At 38.4% G+C, this 19,588-nt stretch overlaps 1 protein-coding gene across 3 annotated transcripts in view; it reads left to right on the top strand.

Moving 5' to 3' along the window:
- CEP128 (centrosomal protein 128) overlaps positions 1-19,588 on the top strand; it is a 115,258-nt gene that overhangs the window by 70,878 nt on the left and 24,792 nt on the right. For 2 of the 3 annotated variants that reach the window (XM_068148715.1, XM_068148716.1), the window contains exons 19-20: positions 11,595-11,644; positions 18,832-18,855. The exons of the other annotated variant lie outside the window; for it this stretch is intronic. In XM_068148715.1, the coding sequence (XP_068004816.1) occupies positions 11,595-11,644; positions 18,832-18,855 (74 nt within the window). The remainder of the gene's footprint in view (positions 1-11,594; positions 11,645-18,831; positions 18,856-19,588) is intronic. 3 annotated transcript variants of the gene reach the window in all.

Here is a 19,588-nt window from a genome sequence, read left to right as displayed (position 1 = left end):
GATGACCCAGGGAACTATAGGCCAGTCAGTCCCACCTCTGTGCCCCATAAGATCACGGAGCAGATCCTCCTGGAGGCACTGCTGAGGCAAAAGAATAATGAAGAGGTGACTGGGCACATTCAGTGTGGCTTCACCAAGGGCAAATCCTGCCTGACAAACCTGGGGGCCTTCTATGACAAGGTCACAACATTAATAGATGAAGGCTGAGAAATTGTTGTCACTTAGCTGGACCTGAGCAAAGCCTTTGACACTGTCCTGCACCACATCCTGGTCTCCAAGCTGGTGCAGTATGGGTTTGATGGATGGACCATTCAATGGATAAAGACCTGGCTTGATGGCTGCACCCAAAGGGTGGCTGTCAATGGCTCTGTGTCCAAGTGGAGGCCAGTGATGAGTGGAGTCCCTCAGGCATCAGCCCTGGGACCAGTCTTGTTTAACATCTTTGTTGGTGACATGGACAGTGGCACTGAGTGCACCCTCAGCAAGTTTGCTGATGACACCAAGCTGTGTGGTGCAGCAGACACGCTGGAGGGAAGGGAGGCCATCCAGAGGGACCTTGACAGGCTGGAGAGGTGGGCCCATGACAACCTCATGAAGTTCAACAAGCTCCTGCATCTGGGTTGGGGCAATCCTAAGCACCAATATAGGCTGGGCAGTGATTGGCTTGAGAGCAGCCCTGTAGAAAAGGACCTGGGGGTGCTGGTGGATGAGAAACTCAACATGAGCCACCAGTGTGCACTTGCAGCCCAGAAACCTAATCACATCCTGGGCTGCATCAAGAGAAGCATAGCCATCAGGTTGAGGGAGGTGATTCTCTCCTTCTATTCTGCTCTGGTGAGACCCCACCTGGAGTACTGTGTCCAGTTCTGGAGCCCCTATTACAAGAAGGATCTGGACTTGATGGAATGTGTACAGAGAAGGGCCGGGAGGATGATCAGAAGGCTGGAGCTCCTCTCCTCTGAGGACAGACTGAGGGAGTTGGGGCTATACAGTCTGGAGAAGAGAAGGCTCCGAGGAGACCTTATTGTGGCCTTCCAGTATCTGAAGGGGCCCTACAAGAAAGCTGGGGAGGGACTTTTTAGGTTGTCAGGTGGCAATAGGATTAGGGGTAATGGAACAAAGCTTGAAATGAGTACATTCAGATTGGATGTTAGAACAAAGTTCTTCACCATGAGGGTGGTGAGACATTGGAACAGGTTGGCCAGGGAGGTGGTAGAAGCCCCATCCCTGGAGGTTTTTAAGGCTAGGCTAGATGTGCCTCTGAGCAACCTGATCTAGTGTGAGGTATCCCTGCCCATGGCAGGGGGATTGGAACTAGATGATTCTTGAGGTCCCTTCTAGCCCAAACAATTCTGTAATTCTGTGATTAACGTAAGGCAAAACATTTTCACTGTGAGGGTGGCAGAGCACTGGAAAAGGCTGCCCAGAGAGGCTGTAGAAGCTCCTTCACTGAAGACATTCAAAACCCAGCTGGATGCATTTTTGTGTGACCTGCTCTTAGATGGTCATGCTCCAGCAAGGGAACCAGTCTAGATGATCTTTCAAGGTCCCTTCCAACCCCTAACATTCTGTGATTTTGTGATTTACTGTACTATATTAGACTGTTATGTAAATGTTTGCTGGCTTCTCTGACTCTTGTAAAATTTGAAGGTTTTATTCACTACGATTGTAGTTTAGGTTATCTAAATAAAAAACTAAAAAAAAAACCTGTTCTCAAGATTTGTTTCTACCAGGAACATTTTTTATCTGCATTCTGGCACTAATTGGCAATGTTACTGCTGCATGAGTAATCAACACGAGTGATTTGCAGGTCAACAGCAGGTTTCTGAATGGAAAGGCAAATACTTAACATGCATTTATTCATATTACCTGGTCTGGACCTTTGTGTGGTGTATGTTAGGTTATATTTGCCCTATCAGAGATGACAGAATTCTGTACAAACTGTGATTTTAAGAAGAGTGGCTACACCTACTCAAAGAGAAGCTTGAAATCATTGTGATTGATGCACTTCCCCATAGTACCAAACCCAAGTATAAGATACGGACTTTCTTTGAAGTGCTGCAGTTTGTCTTGACTGATATTTTTCATGTAGAGCACATTCTGCTTCTTACATGCTTTCAAATTCACAGTCATGCAATCTTGTAAAAGAAAAGCAGTTTCTTAGACTATCTTAAAGATGCTATTTTTGTTTCTAATAACTATTTACTAATTAGATTTATTGTATCTTCAGCTAGCACACTTATGAAACAATGAAAATAAGTTTTTTAAACCTTTGCAGGCATAGAAATAGTGAGTGAGATCAAATTGAAAGCAAATGTGTGCTGACCCAAAAAAGCATTATGTTTTTAAAAGGCCACAAAGCCCAGAAGGACAAACAACTGCTGATTATTACTACTGCAAGTTACTGTTTTCTGTCATATCCAGTAAACCAGGTAGACCAGTGGTCAAAGGGCACTCTTCCAGCACAAATGTTCTGTTCAGCCTTTTGTTCAATTATTTGAGCCAATTACTTTGTGCATTTCATCCCCTTACTGCAATTTATTGAGTAGATGGTTGCAAAAAGCCAGTGAAGCAGGTTGTTTCCTACAGGAAGGCTGGAGAGAGACTTTTCATGTGTGTATCTAGCAATAGGACAGGAGGAAATGGTTTCAAGCTGAGGGAGAGCAGGTTTAGACTGCATCTTAGGAAGAAGTTCTTCAGTGCAAGGGTGGTGAGATGCTGGAATAGGTTGCCCAGGGAGGCTGTGGGTGCCTCTTCCCTGGGGGTGTTCAAGGCCAGGTTGGATGAGACCTTGAGCAGCTGAGTCTACTTGAGAGGTATCCCTGCCCATGGTGAGGGGGGTTGGAGTAGGCCATAGTGTTTTTTCTTTCTGAGTAAAGGTTTCAGATAAGAGAAACTATGGTGGAGTCATCCTGCAGCAGATGACTCATATTAAAGTCTGTATTGCAAGGACCCCCTCTCACACAGGAGATTTAATACTTCCTGCTGAGGAAAAGTGGCTGCTTCAGATCAGGACAGGCTGACTGATTAAGGAGGCTGCCAAAAACCAAAATACAGGTAGTCTGACTTTTCCCTAGAGAGAGTTAAATACGTGTAGAGTTGAGCAAATAACATTTTGCAAACAGATTTTCTGTAGCTCTACAGTTCATCAACTTCCCAGTGCTTCTGTGAGTTAATAGCTATATGCTGCTGACCCAGCAGTGTTGGGTTTTATGTACCATCTCAGTAGATTCTAGAGGAGACCTTTAATTCTGCTCTGGCCAGAATTCAGCTTGCTATTCGGATGCTTCTTCAGAGAACAAAAAAATACCTGGGACACCACCTCTGAATTTGTGACAGTGGCAGCTGTTAAGAGAAGACGTTTGTAGCTCTGGATGACCAGCCCCCATAAAGGTTGGCATCGACATACAGACAATTCCTCTTTGGAATGTTTGGCACTCTGTATAATGATCAACAGGCATACTGAAGTTCTGTGCTGTTACTACCTTTTGCATTCATAACAATAACTTTTGTGTGGATTTCAGTGTGCTTTAACCATCATACCATGGCTGTGAAAGTAGGGAAATATTTTTTTTTTTAGATGCTTTTAAAGGAAGCACAGAAAATTCCCCAGGGAGATAAGAACACAAGTGACAGGGCCTGGAATAGAACTAATAAGTCTTATGTAAACATTAAAAAACAAATTCTCCCTCTTTTGATAAATGTCTTTTTTAAAAAAATGCATAGGCAGCATATTGGAACCTATAAATGTTTGTGTGGTAATCTTGTAGTATAGGTTTCTGCATGTATTTAATCTCATATTCAGACAAACTATTTCAGCACAAGCATTATGTGGGCTGTAGAAAGGGTTATAGCCACGCAGCATTGTATTTTGTATTCGTAAATATACATATGTCTGGTCTTGTCCTTTTGAATTCAGTGTAAGGCAAGCACTGTGATAGGTCAGGTAATGTTAGGTTCACAGGGGTTATAGAACTGATGAGAAGACTTAGCATAGCTTCTTGATGGGGTGTTTGGTGCCATGATTTAGTTGATTAGATGGTGCTGGATGATGGGTTGGATACGATGATCTTGAAGGTCTCTTCCAACCTGGTCTGGTCCTATTCTATTCTATTCTATTCTATTCTATTCTATTCTATTCTATTCTATTCTATTCTAGTGATAGTGAAAAGTTGGAAGATATTTTTCTAGTTGAAATGTGGGAAATAATTCACTTCTGCATGTCTGCATCAAATACAAATTGAAGTGAAAAGGAAATATTAAAGAGAACTAGTAAGACAAAACATAGGAATTATTGAAGGAGGTAAATTAGAAGCAACATTTATATACATAATGTCTTACAGTCCAGACATCATGGTTAAAACAAAAGGAAGCTTTTTATGTTTATGCAGTACATGCTTCAATTGTAGAAATTCATTGTTGCAACATGTTCTGGCATCCAAAACAATAGATTCAACAAAGAAAGAGTCAAGTTCATGGAGGTCAGATACATTATGTATTGTTCAGATGCAGTTTGTAAGAGTTTTCTCAGATGCCCATTGTTGGAAGTTGTAATTGGAATAAACAACATAACCTTTTTCTTTTTATCCTCCTGTCTTAATATCCACTTGTGCTTACTGTTCAAAGCATGAGGTAGGCTACGTGATTTTAGACATCACTGATTCCTTAAAGTCATGAGTATGGCTTGATGAGAAAATTATCTGAGAATCTTAAGTTGCACCTGCCTTGTCTGTCCCCCCCCCCAAATTGTTGCATTTCCCTTCTATATATTATCTGTTTCTTTTTCCAAAAGCAATTAGCATCTTTGCATATAAGGAGGTACAGACTAGACCAGCACTGGAGATGTGAACATTTAAAAGTTGATTTAAAAGTTGTGCTGCTAAACCTCAGGGAACAGAAGGAAAACACAGTATGTTGTTTTCTGCATAGTAATAAGTATCTTAGGGAATCTGAACAGTGTTTCCTTCTTTCTCAGCTTCAGGTGCCTTTTTTTCTGTTATCTGTTATGATCATGGGTGCTGCTTCAGGTGAATTCAAACAAATGCCCCACTATAGTTTTAAGAATATGCTTTGAAGGTCCCCAGCAAAAATAAAACTGTATACCTAAAAAGTATCAAAAGAGTGAATTAAGTCATGTGAAGTATATTCTTTCGGAATCTCAGTGATGTTACTGAAGACTACAGTAGCTAATAAATGGGTAGAATTTATTAAGGCAAAGGCTATGGCAAAAAGGAACCCCTCTGAGTTTGGAGGTCTTTTTACAGATGGGTGAGAACTTGATTTGGATACAGGTAAACAGCTGTTTTAGTCTTGGCAGTGATAAGCACTGCATCGAGTGGTGGCAACTGAATTGTAATCTTTAAATATAGTGGACTATGCTCAGTGTTCATAAAACAGTTTGCTAATGGACTAGAAAACTATAATAATTATTAAAAACCACTTGAGTCTGTGTCTAGCAGAAATTACAAATTAAAAAAATGCAGTGACCACTGAATTTGACTGTGGAACTTATTAAATGAAACCAAGTAGATGAAAGTCTGTTCCTCAGTGTGCAAGCTTGGGGGCTAATGATGTATCTTCAATTATACTTAATTAGTTTAGTCACCAATTCTACTTGTGAATTGTCCTGAAATTGACCAATCATTACTGGCTATGTGCATGAAATTATTTAATGACTAGCTAGCGTAAACATGCATGAGCCAGTTAGCTGCTGTTGAAATCGGTGGTTTCCATCTGACTTCTCTCTAGTTAAGGGGAAACATAGCTGGGTTTGCATCAGAGATTTGTGCCCTCTTTTCCCATCTGTCATTAGTGTTTCAGACCTATAAATCATTATTTGTGCTTTTCTTCTGGAACAAATTACAACAATTTTTGCTACCTTACTGGTTGATTCTCAAATCTGCCAGGAAGCATGGCAGAAAAGAAGACGGTGGGACAAGGGGCATTGAGTACAAACTACAACAAAGGAGGTTTCACTTTACATTATGGAAAAACTACTTTGATGGTGACAGAGCCTCTGGACCAGGCTGCCCAGAGAAGTTGTGGAGCCTTCTTCTCTGGAGGCGTTCAAAACCCACCTGGACACACTCCTGTGCAATTTGATCTAGGTGAAGCTGCATTAGCAGAGGAGTTGGATTAGATGATCTCCAGCGATCCCTTCCAACTCCTACCATTCTATGTTTCTATTAAAAAAAAATAACCACAAAGAAACAATAACACCAAACAAAACCAGCTTATCTTCATTAAACCTGTGAATGCAGTGGGGATGAAACTAGCAGAGTAGAAATATTCTGTATCTTGGAGATACTGTATTTTGCATTCAAGCCAAACAGTATCACATTTGACTCCAGAGAATTTTATTTCTTTTTAAAAAATCTTGATTAGGATTCTGAAATGCTCATAATTTATGGACCTTGTTCTACAGTAGCAAAAATTAAGGTTTTTAAGAAATACCTGTTTCTCTAGAACTCTTTTAATATATCTTGTTTATGTGGATATTTCCTTAATGGCTTACATGCATGACAAATACTGTTTCAATTAGACTACTTTGAAGCAAGTCCCAGTACTGTTTTATATCTCATTTGCTTTTGTGCCAGGGTGGGTTTTCTGGCCTGACTGTACAAAGTCCAGCCTCATAGAAATGTCTTTTAGTACTGAGTGTTTCTGGACCATGACTGTTGTCACGGTGAGGCCGTTCTCCAGAATCATGCTAACAGAGGTACAGTGTGAAATTGCATTGCTGTGTCTCTACTAGCCATGAATATATCTGTTCTGAAACAGTTTGCTTAAGCTGGTTCAGTTAGAAACTGCTTAATCCCCTCTTCCTCCAAATAGGACTTTCCTGTCAGCTTCGTTGTATGAAGGGAAAAACCTTTTGTTATAATGTGATTAAACTTTGCTGTGTAGACATGTGCAAGATACGGAATTTCTAGCTGAGAGGAGCTAGTTTATTCAGCTGCTTGAAAATTCCTTCAGACTTGATGGAAACTTGCTTGGCTGCCTTGTGTATCTACAGGAATGCTGCAGTATCCGTTCAGCAACTTTGTGGGAAACATATCCAAATGGTGATTGAAAGCCATGGGTTGCATATTTGAAGTGAGAATGATAGGAGAGACTGGAAATAAATACACTGCAATTTTTGATCAAAACAGATGTAAGGGTGTAAGGGTAAAATATGTCTAATGAAGTGATTTCTTAAGAGTTTGACTTATGTTTGTGTAATGTAAAACCTAAATTTATAGGGTCATAAACTTTGAGACAGCAAAAGTAGTTTTACTAATATGTGACTGAAAGCCCTAACTTGTGTTTTGGAGGAGAACCGTTCTTAGCTTGATGATGCAAAAATATGTTGACGCTTTTCTCCAAATGGCCATTCTTTTAGTGACCTGGATTTTTTTGTTTGAATGCCACATAGTAACAGTATTTTGTGTGTGATACGACTTGCTGTATGTTTTCCTATGTGACCTGCAGTTGCTTCAGAGGGTTGAGAACCTTGAGTCAGGTCTGCTGGCACCTTGCACCTTGGATAGTTTGCCACATATTAGCTGTGTATGCAGAACTGAAAAGAAGTTCAAATGTCAAATTCAGAGGAATCTGAATGACATTTTAGGATTTTTGGCTGTATCACTGTATCTGTGGATGTAGGAACTGATTTTTGTGTACAGCCCTGTACCTGTGTGTTTCCCTTTGCTAAAACAAGTTGTGAATTAACAGGTACCAAATGTAAATTCTTAGTGGTGAACATACAAACCTAGTATTGGTCCAGTTTGCTAACTTTTCTCTGGTACTTAAATCTTCACAAAGAATGTGAAGCAGAATGTGGTCTATCACCGCCTTCGGTTTCTTTAAGTAGGAGATCATGCAGCATTAAAAAATCTAGTACCCACTTAACAATGAATGAAGGCTGTTCAGTTTTTGCTGAAATAAATCTTTGATATTTAATTCAAATTCTTATGAGGTTTCTTATTCCAAGTAATATAAAGTCAATGTCCTATTTCACAGCTTTGTTACTACCATCACCAGAACTGCATTTTAACATTCTAGAGTTACTTATTGGCACATTAGTGGCTCAGCTGGGATATGTAAGAAAGAACAGCTCTATTTTACTCATTCCACTCAATAAATACCTGCTCCTAAATCTTTTTCTGATACTTCTTACAAGCAGTGAAAATTTAAGCTGAGAGATGGGTATGAAAAAAAGATGTCTGAATAACTGCATACTTTATTTTCCTCACTTACCTGACTGTTACGATGTAATGTAAAATCTTCATCTCCAGGTGGTCATTTGCAGTGTTTTGCAGCATACTATGTTGTTTCAGTGTCAGGTAACCTGCAAAATGTAATGAGTCTTGTGGAATATTTTAAATTATAACCTAAATATTTCCTGGAAGGTTGATCAGATAAGGCTACACTGCTGTGGTATAACTGCAGGGACACTTAATTGGTGTTCATTGACACATAAATAAATGCGGTAGAAAGTTTAGGTGATTTGAAGTTCAACCACTCTAAATAAATTATCTTTGCAAAACTACCTAAAAGTATAATCCCTAGTTCTGGAGACAGTTTCTTAGATTTAGTGTTGATTTTTAGGGGTATTAAACAACTGAAACATGATTGATTTTCTTTTTTTACTTTTTTAATTGATTTTTTTTAAATAGTTTTGGCTTACAGGAATATATTGATGAATATATATATATATATTTTTAAAGTGATTTTTCATGTTGTCTTTTCCCCATGTATTATTCATCATTTGGGAAGAACTGTAATGCATTCGGTTGCCTTTGTAATGCTTTTTCACTAATGCCCATTCTTCTAGGCAATCTATAAACTGCTTTGTTCTGTGTCCCGTGAGAATAATGATATGTTGCTTTGAAAGAAGCAAGAACTCAGTGGCTACATTAGGCCTTGAAAGAAGATCATAGCAGGGTTATTCACAAATGTAGAAAGTCAAGCCACTGTGCAGCTTCACAGAATCACAGAAACATTCTGGTTGGAATGACCCTTGGGATCACCAATATCCAATATCATAACTTCCTTTTGGAAGGAACATTTTGATTAAACAAATGCAGAGACTGATCACAGGATGAACAAAAGGAACCTCCAGTAGGGCTAGTGACCGTCTTTGCAGTATTACAGACACAGCGCATTCTCCATCTTAAATTTATTGTAACATTATTTTCTGGCACTAAGTGTGTAAAGCATGTTTTGCGCAAGAACTTAAATATGGGAAGTGTTTTCCTAATAACAAAACAAATCATCAGCACTGTCTAGATAAACTAAACTAATTATACTCTGTTATTATGATTTGCAGTGTTCAAAAGAACAGTACAATGTGCTGTATTTTTATGAGACTCTTTATATAGCTGTTTAATATCTATTGCTTTCATTTTCTTGGGTTTGCTTTAGCTTTGAAGAAAACATGCTATTTTAGATGGAGTACTAAGTGGGGCCATCACTTTCAATGGAGAACATGGTTCTTAAATACATTGTCATAAAGGACAACCCTGCAAAGTAGGTATATGTTGTCAGTTATAAAACACCACTTCAATACCAACCCGCCTATCTGGGGACAGAGTTTTCTGAAGCATCCTGCAGAACAGCCAATTTGGGCAGTGTTACAGTTAAGTAAATGGATTCTAGCTATCTGTAATTTCAGATGCAGAACTTTCTTTTTAGAGACTGCCAGCAGAAATTATCTCAATTTACCTTATGCTTATAAAAGGCCTTTGAAAAGAACCTTGTAATAATAATCACGCCTGTACAACAGAATCTCAAAATATTGCATCAGAATTGAGGTAAACCAATGTGCAGTATAAGAATCTCTTTTTAGTCAGATGGAACATAGAGAGAAATCTGTCATTTCCCATCCCTTTCTCATAGACCTGTTCCTTCCTCATAATTTTTTTATTGAAAGCTAGTGTTACAATACTATTTTTTACCAACTCAGTTACAACACTGGAATATACCCAAGGAAAACATACAGGGCAGCCACTTCCCAAAGTCACATACTTGCAGTAACTAATGTTAATGGCAGCACATTTAGCTACAGTAATTTATATGGCAGTTAATTCACTGTACTAGAAAGCATACCAAAGAATAATCCAGAAATACTTGAATATGCCAATAGAAAGTAAAGAAACAATCTTTTTTATTAGTTTTAAGAAAGGATTTGAAAAAAAAACCTTCATGGAAACTAGGAATTAAAAACAGCCAGGCGATTTTTCTGCGTGTGAAAGATACAAGTGAAATTTTGTATACATTAATGTTACTTTTAAAGGACTAGTGCCTGAAAATAAATCTCAAATAAGCTGTGTGCAGTTAGAAATAAAAAATTAGTTGTGAAAAAAGAGGCAGTGGATTAGGGCACTCACATGAGGCTTCATAACAGGAGAAAGAACAGTGAATGCGTAGAGAAATAAAGGAAAGTTTTGACTTTGTGTCAGTAGAATATTTTAGGTGGTTTTTATTGTAAATAATTTAAGCTAATCTTTGAAGTATGCAGTTATCAGTACCCTTTATTTCTTAAGGGTATACTTCTTAAGGAAGTATATATACTTCTTAAGGAAGTATACACAAGTACTTTTAGTTAGCTATTCTGTGCTTGCATGCTGAGGGAGTTAGCAATCAGAACTGAGTCCTATGAGATTGTCAAGGCAATTTTCTAATCTCATAACTCCTAATTGCAAGCAAACAAGGACATATCTTGATTCAGAGTTGGTCTCTGGCTTAGTTAAAGCAGTGCTTTTGTCATGCAAAACTCATGAGGGAACTTTTGATAGTTAAACGGTTATGAGCTTGCAGCATGTGTATTTGTTTTTCCATCTTTCCCTGAGGTTGTGAATTTAGAGTTTCCCAGAATTCTAAATATGATGCACTTGATCAAAACCACACTTTTGAGCATAAATATGTCTAAATTAAATAAAATATAAAAGCAACTCGTGGCACATCCCACAAAATTTAAATAAATTAACTTCTATTGTAATGTTACATATGGGCATGTATATGACAATGCGTAGAGTGAATACAAGATACTAGGAGTTTATGGTGTAAAGACTGTAAAAAGACTTTTCTGATATGTTTGTTACAGTGAACCGGCTATTTTGATTATCAGAATTGTTCTATTTTAGTGTGACCTGGTAATTATTTTGATAACGGTCAAAATTGACTTCACTCATTTCCTCAGGGGTTGCTACTTGGTTGTTAAAAAGGTAACCTGGAGTCATATGCAGTGGCATGGCTTTGATCTGCTTCTGTTTTAATCAGTTTTCAGAATTAATGTGGTTTTTTTTCCCCATTGCATTTAAAAAATACACCAAAGGGCTGATTTAAGCACAGACAAGTTTTCCTATGAATTTGAATGCTTTCCCCCTTTCCCCCCACAGCAAGACTGTCATGGCTGTTTTTCCGTGTCCATAACAGCCTGTGTTTGGAAGCAATCATACCACTCACACATTTAATCAATTAGTTTAATCAACTGAAAAGGAATGTTGTGAAATCTGTAAAGCTAAAAACTCGCTGATTGTTTTATACAATAGTTTTCCTGTCAGCCACAAGACAGGAAGTTGAATTTACAAGTTCTGGTTTTCATTTTGCAGAGCTGCTAGAGAAGACCCTCAGAAGAGAGGAAGAAATAATTGCTCTCCAGGTATACATTCTATGTAATTAACTAGCTACACTTTTTGTCACCCTTCAAACTACTAAATTGTTTTACAACATTATGATTATTTGTGCTCCCTTGTATCTTAAATGCAGCTTTTGGAAATATGTAAGCAACCAAATACAAACCTGATAGCTAGTAATCCTTAGTGCTGAGTTTCTGCCCACCAATTTAATTGAATATTGGGGAAGAGTAAAGTAACAGCATTCTTATATGAGTCTATAAATCTAGTCCATCAGTGAAAAAAAAATGGTGCTTTTATATCGCACTCTATACAGAAGTTGCTCTGTTATATTATACTGCTGACTTCACTGAAACTGTACGTGAGTAGAGGCAGTGCAAATCCTCATTCAGAAATGAAAAAATACTTTATATTCTACTTCAGCAGTTGGATTATGTTTTCTGAACTGTGTTGCTTTCTTCTGTATCTGCCTATAAAAATGAGAGGTTTTAAGTAAGATTTTAAATCTCTGAAATATTAAATGTCCCTAATCACCTTCCCGAGGAAGAAAGGAGATGAGTCAACGTATGCTAGGATTTGATACAACGTAGTAAATTCTCATTGTATGGCCTCTAGCAGCAAAGCTGCCTGTGCTAAGCACTTTAGTTTTGTGCTCAGAAAGTAAGTTTTACCCTAGGCTCAGCTTTGGAATAGTATTTAAGCATTACAGTCAAAGAAAACATATTCCTTTGAAAGGAAAATGGCTAGGAAAGCAAAATCAAGCTGGTGTGTCTAAATTGTGCGGCTCAGGAGTTAGGGAGAGAAGTGTATGCATTCTTCAGAAAAGAGAAGGAAAAGAAGAAAATTTTAACAACAAATTACAGCAAACAGTACCCAGCATGAATAATAATAGTAAAAAGCTTAGGTATGTTATAAGGAATGTATCAATAAAGCACTGTTTTAGAAGTGTGCTGGAAGCAGAATGTTAATGAGAGAATTAATGAAGATAAGGCTGTTAAGGAAAATGAAATTCTATATTGACTTGAGTTTTGACCATAGGAGTTTGTTTGGAGATAAACCTACAAGGCATTTTGAAGGCTAAAGGTATCAGAGTTATTCTAGAAACAGTTTGATCCAGTAAGAAGTGAAGTTGCAAGACCCAAAAGTTACACAACACACCAACCCAGCTGTTTCCTGTTCAAACAAAAATTTTGGCCTAGCTTTCTGGCAGCTCAAGTTCAACAAAGCCAAGAGCTTGTCTGCGCAAGCAGTTTACACAGGTGCATATCTAGTTACATCAATGTAAAAAGATCTCCTTTCATGTGAAGCAATTCTGCGTCTGCTTTCATGTGAAGCTCTATGGTTGACAAATTGTTCTAATTATGTTACTTCTGGTTGAATAAGGATTAACTTTATACTGCAGAAAGTTGCATCATAATAGTGTCTCGTGTGTGTATGTGTCCTTGATGGTATTTCTGATGGTCTGTCAAGTTGCTGATCAAATTGCTTTATACCCTTCCCTAACTGGTAGTTCTGGTCAAGTGTGTGACTTGTGCTGCTCTGACTGCACAATATTCTTGTATTCAAATGCTTGTCAGTGTTTTCTACTCCTTCAGATGCCTATGCTTCTACAGTCATGTATTCAACAAAAACATCTATTATTTTTCTAGATAATATGTTGATCATAGCCAGCGTGATTCAAATTTTTCTCTGCCTGGGATCCTCTGGTCAAGTGATACAGTATTCAAAACTTGCTGTGGCTGAATATGTATGGCTTTATGTGCAAGCAGTCATAAAAGCTAATTCGTGTTATCATGTTTGAATCTCCCAAAGCTGTTGTATCTCCATTTATAAAGCATAGGGAGTAAGAAGAAAGTGAGATTTTCTTCAAACATGGCATTTCCCTGAGCTTTAGTTGATGCTTGTATCCTTTTGTTAGGCAGGTGACCATAGAATCACAAAATTGTCAGAGTTGGAAGGGACCTCAAGGATCATCTAATTCCAAACCCCCTGCCATGGGCAGGGACACCCCACACTGAAGCAGGTTGCTCAGAGCCACATCCAGCCTGGCCTTAAAAACCTCCAGGGATGGGGCTTCTACCACCTCCCTGGCCAACCTGTTCCAGTGTCTCACCACCTCATGGTGAAGAACTTCTTCCTAATATCCAATCTCCATCTACCCACTTCTAATTTTTTCCCATTCCCCCTAGTCCTATCATAACCTGGTGCCCTAAAAAGTCCCTCCCCATCTTTCTTATAGTTTCATAGTTTCATAGTTTCATTCAGGGTTGGAAGGGACCACAAGGATCATCTAGTTCCAACCCCCCTGCCATGGGCAGGGACACCCCACACTAGATCAGGCTGCCCAGAGCCTCATCCAGCCTGCTCTTAAACACCCCCAGGGACGGGGCCTCGACCACCCCCCTGGACAACCCATTCCAGGGTTTCACCACTCTCATGGTGAAGAACCTCCTCCTCACATCCAGCCTGAATCTCCCCACCTCCAGCTTCATTCCATTCCCCCTAGTCCTATCACTACCTGAGATCCTGAGAAGTCCTTCCCCAGCCTTCCTGTAGGCCCCCTTCAGATACTGGAAGGCCACAATAAGGTCTCCTCAGAGCCTTCTCTTCTCCAGACTGAATAGCCCTAACTCTCCCAGTCTGTCCTCATAGGAGAGGTGCTCCAGCCTTCTAATCATCCTCATGGCCCTTCTCCGGACACGCTCCATCATGTCCAGATCCTTCCTGTAGTGGGGGCTCCAGAACTGGACACAGTGGTGCAGAACATATATTTCTTACGAGCCTCAGTTCAGCAAAGCATGCATATAGCTGGTTAATGTATGGGTGCTTTCCTTGAAGAAGATTGCTAGAAGATAATTGTTAAATGAAGGACCACTACCAAATTAAAGTTCTCTTTACCCCTGAAATCTACAGTCCTTGGGTAGGATTCACCTGGCATTTGCTCCTGCTCAGTTCTTGGTAGACAATAGGTCATATTGCTTGTTGTTATATGTTGTCTACAGTTCTTGGAGGCCTCTCTGGAGAGGTATCTTACACAGAGAATGTATAGTAAGTTGATCTGTGATGCATTTTGTTTGCAGTTTAAATAGGTCATAAATGTATGTGCAAGAAACAAGGTGGACAGAAAAAGTGTATGTTTTGAGTATGGACAAACAGTTGGAAGCAGGAAGGTTATCATGCCTCTAAGAGTTATTTCTTACTTGAGCTGTGAATGCTGACTGTAGTCTTAAAACAAAACTAGGGACATGAGGAAATCTGTCAGAAATCAATGTATTGCCATGGGCAAATTATGACTAGGAATATCATCAGGTTCTTTGCCATGCCTCAGCATCAAGTAAAAAGGCTATTCCCAAGAGCTAAGGATCTTTGGTTTTTTAAGGTTTTAGTTTGCTCACATTTTTTTAGGGGAGACAAAGAGCACCTTTTGTTAAAAATAATTTGGATTATGTACAGTTATTGCTTCTACAATGCCATCTGCTGAAAATGACAAAGGACAGAAAGGAAAAAAGCAGGTTTATGAGAATTCATCCTGGAAATATTGGACCACCAATTTTCTTGCATTCCTTTAGTCGGGGCCTATGTTGGACTGCAACTAACATGACAAAGACCACTTCCTTAAGACAGTTGGAATCTTTGTAGCTACATCTTTCTTCATAAACATGACTCATATATTATGTGTCATGATAAAAACTGTATGCAATATATGGGATTCTTTGATACAGAGTTTTTTGGGAGATAGAAGGATGATGCTTTGTATGACATTGCTGTATTCTTGGACTTCCATTTTGAACTTGTTGCATACCTCTGACTAGAGTTTGTGTTATACATGAAGTTGTATTTATGTGAGCATTTTGGTAGTTATAAATGAGGGTTTATATGCTCTAGATAATATATTTTTTCTCATGAAGCATGTCACAGAATCACAGAATGTTAAGTGTTGGAAGGGACTACTAGAGATCATTGAGTCCAACCTCTTGCCAAAGCAGGCTGCACAGGAATGCATCCAGGCAGGTTTTGAAAGCCTCCATAGAAGGAGACTTCACAACCTCTCTGGGCAGCCTGTTCCAGTGCTCTGTCACCCTCACCATAAAGAAGTGTCTCTTTATGTTGAGGTGGAATCTTCTGTGTTCTATCTTGTACCCGTTGTTCCTTGTCCTATCACTGGGCACCACTGAAAATGGACTGTCACCTTCATCTTGACTCCCACCCCTCAGATATTTATAGACATTGATAAGAGCTCCTCTCAGCCTTCTCAAGACTAAAAAAACCCAGGTCTCTCTGTCTGTCTTCATAGGAGAGGTGTTCAAGTCCTGCAGTCATTCTTGTAGCTCTCCATTGGATGCTCTCCAGCAGGTCCCTGTCTCTCTTGAATTGGGGATCCCAAAACTTAGACACAGTATTCCAGATATGGTCTCACAAAGGCAGAGTAGAGGGGGAGGAGAACCTCCATAAACCTGCTGCTCTGTTGTTACATGTGCCTCACGCTCATCTAGTACAATATTTAGTTTGCCAGAAGTCTACATCACTTTCTACATTATCTCTGATAGTCACTCCAAGAATATAGGCTTGCATCTTTTCTTACTTCACTGGAAGACAAAAAGGCTCTGATTATATGGTCTTCACCTTCCTTTTTTTCTGAATATACTGAATATACTATGCAGGATAATTGCAGTATTCAACTGTAGAAGAAATTAACTGAAGAAATTTATATCTGAATTGCTCTTAATTATCATCACAAATTTGTTTGGGTTTTGTTGCAGAACCTGTAAATAAATATTAGTATTTGTAGCAGTCACTGCAATTTTCTGAAGGAACAGTCATCTGAAAAGAAGTATTTCTGAGTTTTTCACATAATGTTTTTTACCATGTTTGTTCTAACATGCTGAAACTTTCAGTCTGTATCTTAGACTTGCTTCCAAGAAAGAATAAGGACCTTAGCACTTAATACACTGCTATTTCTAAGAAAAAGTTTTAGTGAAATTCTGTAAGCTTTTTCTTAGGCAATGTTGTAGTTGGAATCTCCAACTACAATGCATTGTAATGGCCACTGAGCAAATGTTTCTTAACAGACAAGTCAGCTTTCCAGAACCTCATATTATTCTATTTTTGCTGTTAAGAAACTAAAAAGTGAAATAAATCCATAGGAAATCTGAGAAATTTATCTTGAGTATTTTGATTTAGCTCTTAGGGGTAAGGTCATCCTCCATTTTGTTTAAAAATAAATAAATAGAATTTAAAAGTTTATAATTTTGTCTTTTTTTAATCTGTCACTTGGAAAGAGTCCTGTATCTGCAAGTGAGAAGTGCTCTTTTTTATTTTCCCTCTCTCCATACATTTGGTTTGTTATTTGTCATTGGTTTATGTACAGGGAGTTTCAAACCACTGTGTTATGCAGTTACAACATCAGCTAGTTCAGTGGCATCCACTGCTGGCAAAATGTTAGCACTTCTTTAAAAACAGTTATATTTTGATTCTGTATTAGATTTCCATCAAACTTGTTTATGTGTGCATTCCTGTTTTCCCTTCAGATATTTCCATGCACTTACTTTCCTGAGCAGTCTTGCTTGGTTCTTTGTACCTCTTCAAAGCCAATTAGTGTTTTCCAGATGTTTTTTTGGTTCTTTTTCTGTTCCAGCCTCACTTGCCCTGGTTGTTTTTCCTGAAGTATATTGTCTCAATTTCTGCCTGTGGTTTAGAATTTTAATCAAGGGTGCAGCTACTGTAAGCAAGTGGTAAAAACGAATATAACTTACACGTTGAGTGAACTGCAAGCATTTCACTAGGGTGAACTGTGTCTTTCTTCAAAAGATTATAAGAATGAAAGTTCTTCAGTAATCCAAGAGACACTGGTTTCACACAAATAGGTAAATACACAATATGTAAATCACAGAATCACGAAGGTTGGAAGAAACCTCAAACATCATCCTGTCCAACCTGTCACCACAGACCTCATGGCTAAACCATGGCACCAAGTGCCACGTCCAATCCCCTCTTGAACACCGCCAGGGATGGTGACTCCACCACCTCCCTGGGCAGCCCATTCCAATGGCTAACGACTCTCTCGGTGAAGAGAGAAATAGCTCCAGAATAGTCTTTGTAACTGATTGCCACTTAGTCTTAGACAAAAGAAAAATATTTCTGTATTCTTGCAAATGGCAGAAACTGTTTCTGACTCCCAAATTCTTCAGCTGGTCTCGGAAATTTTTGTTGTACCAGTGACTTCCAAACTCATGAAGTTAGTTCAGATCTGTCTGGTTTTAGATATTGCAGAAATAAATCCAGATTATTATAATAAGTTTTACCTGTTAGGGAAGGATACAACAGGAAAAAGTATAAGAATTCTTAGCCTGATGTGCCTAGGAAAAAAAAATTATTAAAAGTCTTCTGTACTTTCAAAAATGTAATATTTGACCAAGGCAAGAGTTCCTGTAATGTCTTAATGGTGAGGAACTTGAAATAGGGGCTCGTGTAAACACCTGAATGCCTGTTACTTCAGATTACTTAAAAGTATCAGGACAGTGCCAGAGTACTTAATTTTACTAGCTTATATTTTTCTTACAGATACTTTGAAATGGAAACAATGTTAAAATACATACAGTAAATTTATAAATTCTGGGTTCCCTATATTTTGTGCTGGATTAAAGCTGACACAAGTTTATTTTATCTGCAATTCATGTTTGTCTGACATTAGACACTGACTAACGTCATCTCGTTATTCATAAGACATTCTTCAGAGCTATTTCTGGATACCGGAATAATTATATGGAATTTACTTTTTAGTTTTCTAAGGAAGTGCCTAAATGAAAACTAAACCAGATGCTAACATGAAATTAACTCCAAAAACATGCTAGATTTACAGTCACAGATGATCAAAGAGGGAAAACAAACTGTGGGACACATAAGAGTAAATTCAACAGTTTTGAAAATCTAATGATACAAATCGGGAAAAAAAATGCATCATAGAGCATTTTTTCCCCCAAATGATTCACCTTGTTTCTGGGGAGTTTCTTTGGAACAAATTGCTGTGTGAGATAGTATGGTAAGTGGGTCAGAGGCCCAGTTAAGTATAGGAGCTCCTATTCAGTGAAATTGTAAACAAAATGCCATACATATGAAGAGCAAAACACCAAAATGAATCCTTTTCATCATTTGTTCAACTTATGTTACATTTATATTCCTTATTTTCTAATGGCATCTTGTACTTTATTTTTAGGAACGTATTATGGCCTTGGAAGTGGTAAGTTTCTTAAATTAATTTCCAAGCCAATCACAATTACATTGCTGATAGTTTTCTAAATTATTAACACTACTATTTTCAAATATATAACAAATCATATTTAATTCTACAATTTTTTTATCTCTCATTTTAATTTTAGGAGACGATGTGGTAATTTTACGCTTCACCTTTCTGTGTAGGTTTTTACTCCAGGATTTGAGCAGCAGTTGTATGAAATGCAGTGTAATGTTGCAGTTTTTCTGTACAGTTGAGTCCTCATTCCATCCCTGGGAAAAGAAATGCTGTAGATTTGAACCACACAAAGGATATTATTTTTCTGCTCATGATGCTTCTAATGGCTGAGGTCCATGTGATGGATCTGATCATTTCAGTGACTGTGTGTGCTTTTTACATATTTATGCCAGGAAATGCAGTTAGAATCGGTTCATCTGCCTGCATCAACACTTCAACTAAAAGCATGAAGGGACACCGTTTTAATGATTAATTAATATAATTTGTAAGATGCTATGTTGGAAGGACAAAAGCATTCCTGCATGTACGTGCCATGAATGCAGCAGGATTATCCAAAAGTCCCAAGCTTATAAATCTATTAGGTGGAATATCTGGGATGGGTCTTGGCGTGCCCTAGCATTTCTGAACCATGCTTCTTTCCAGTCAGATGTCACACAGCAATATATGTTAGACTTGTAGTTTATTTTCATTGGACATGCAAAAAATTTCATGTGAAGAAACC

Source organism: Melanerpes formicivorus, unplaced genomic scaffold (genome assembly GCF_026170545.1).
Source record: "Melanerpes formicivorus ecotype bairdi unplaced genomic scaffold, bMelFor1.0.p_v2 SCAF_17, whole genome shotgun sequence".
Taxonomy (NCBI): Eukaryota; Metazoa; Chordata; class Aves; order Piciformes; family Picidae; genus Melanerpes; species Melanerpes formicivorus.
Note: the sequence above shows the minus strand (reverse complement) of the source record. Positions and strands in the feature narration are given on the sequence as shown.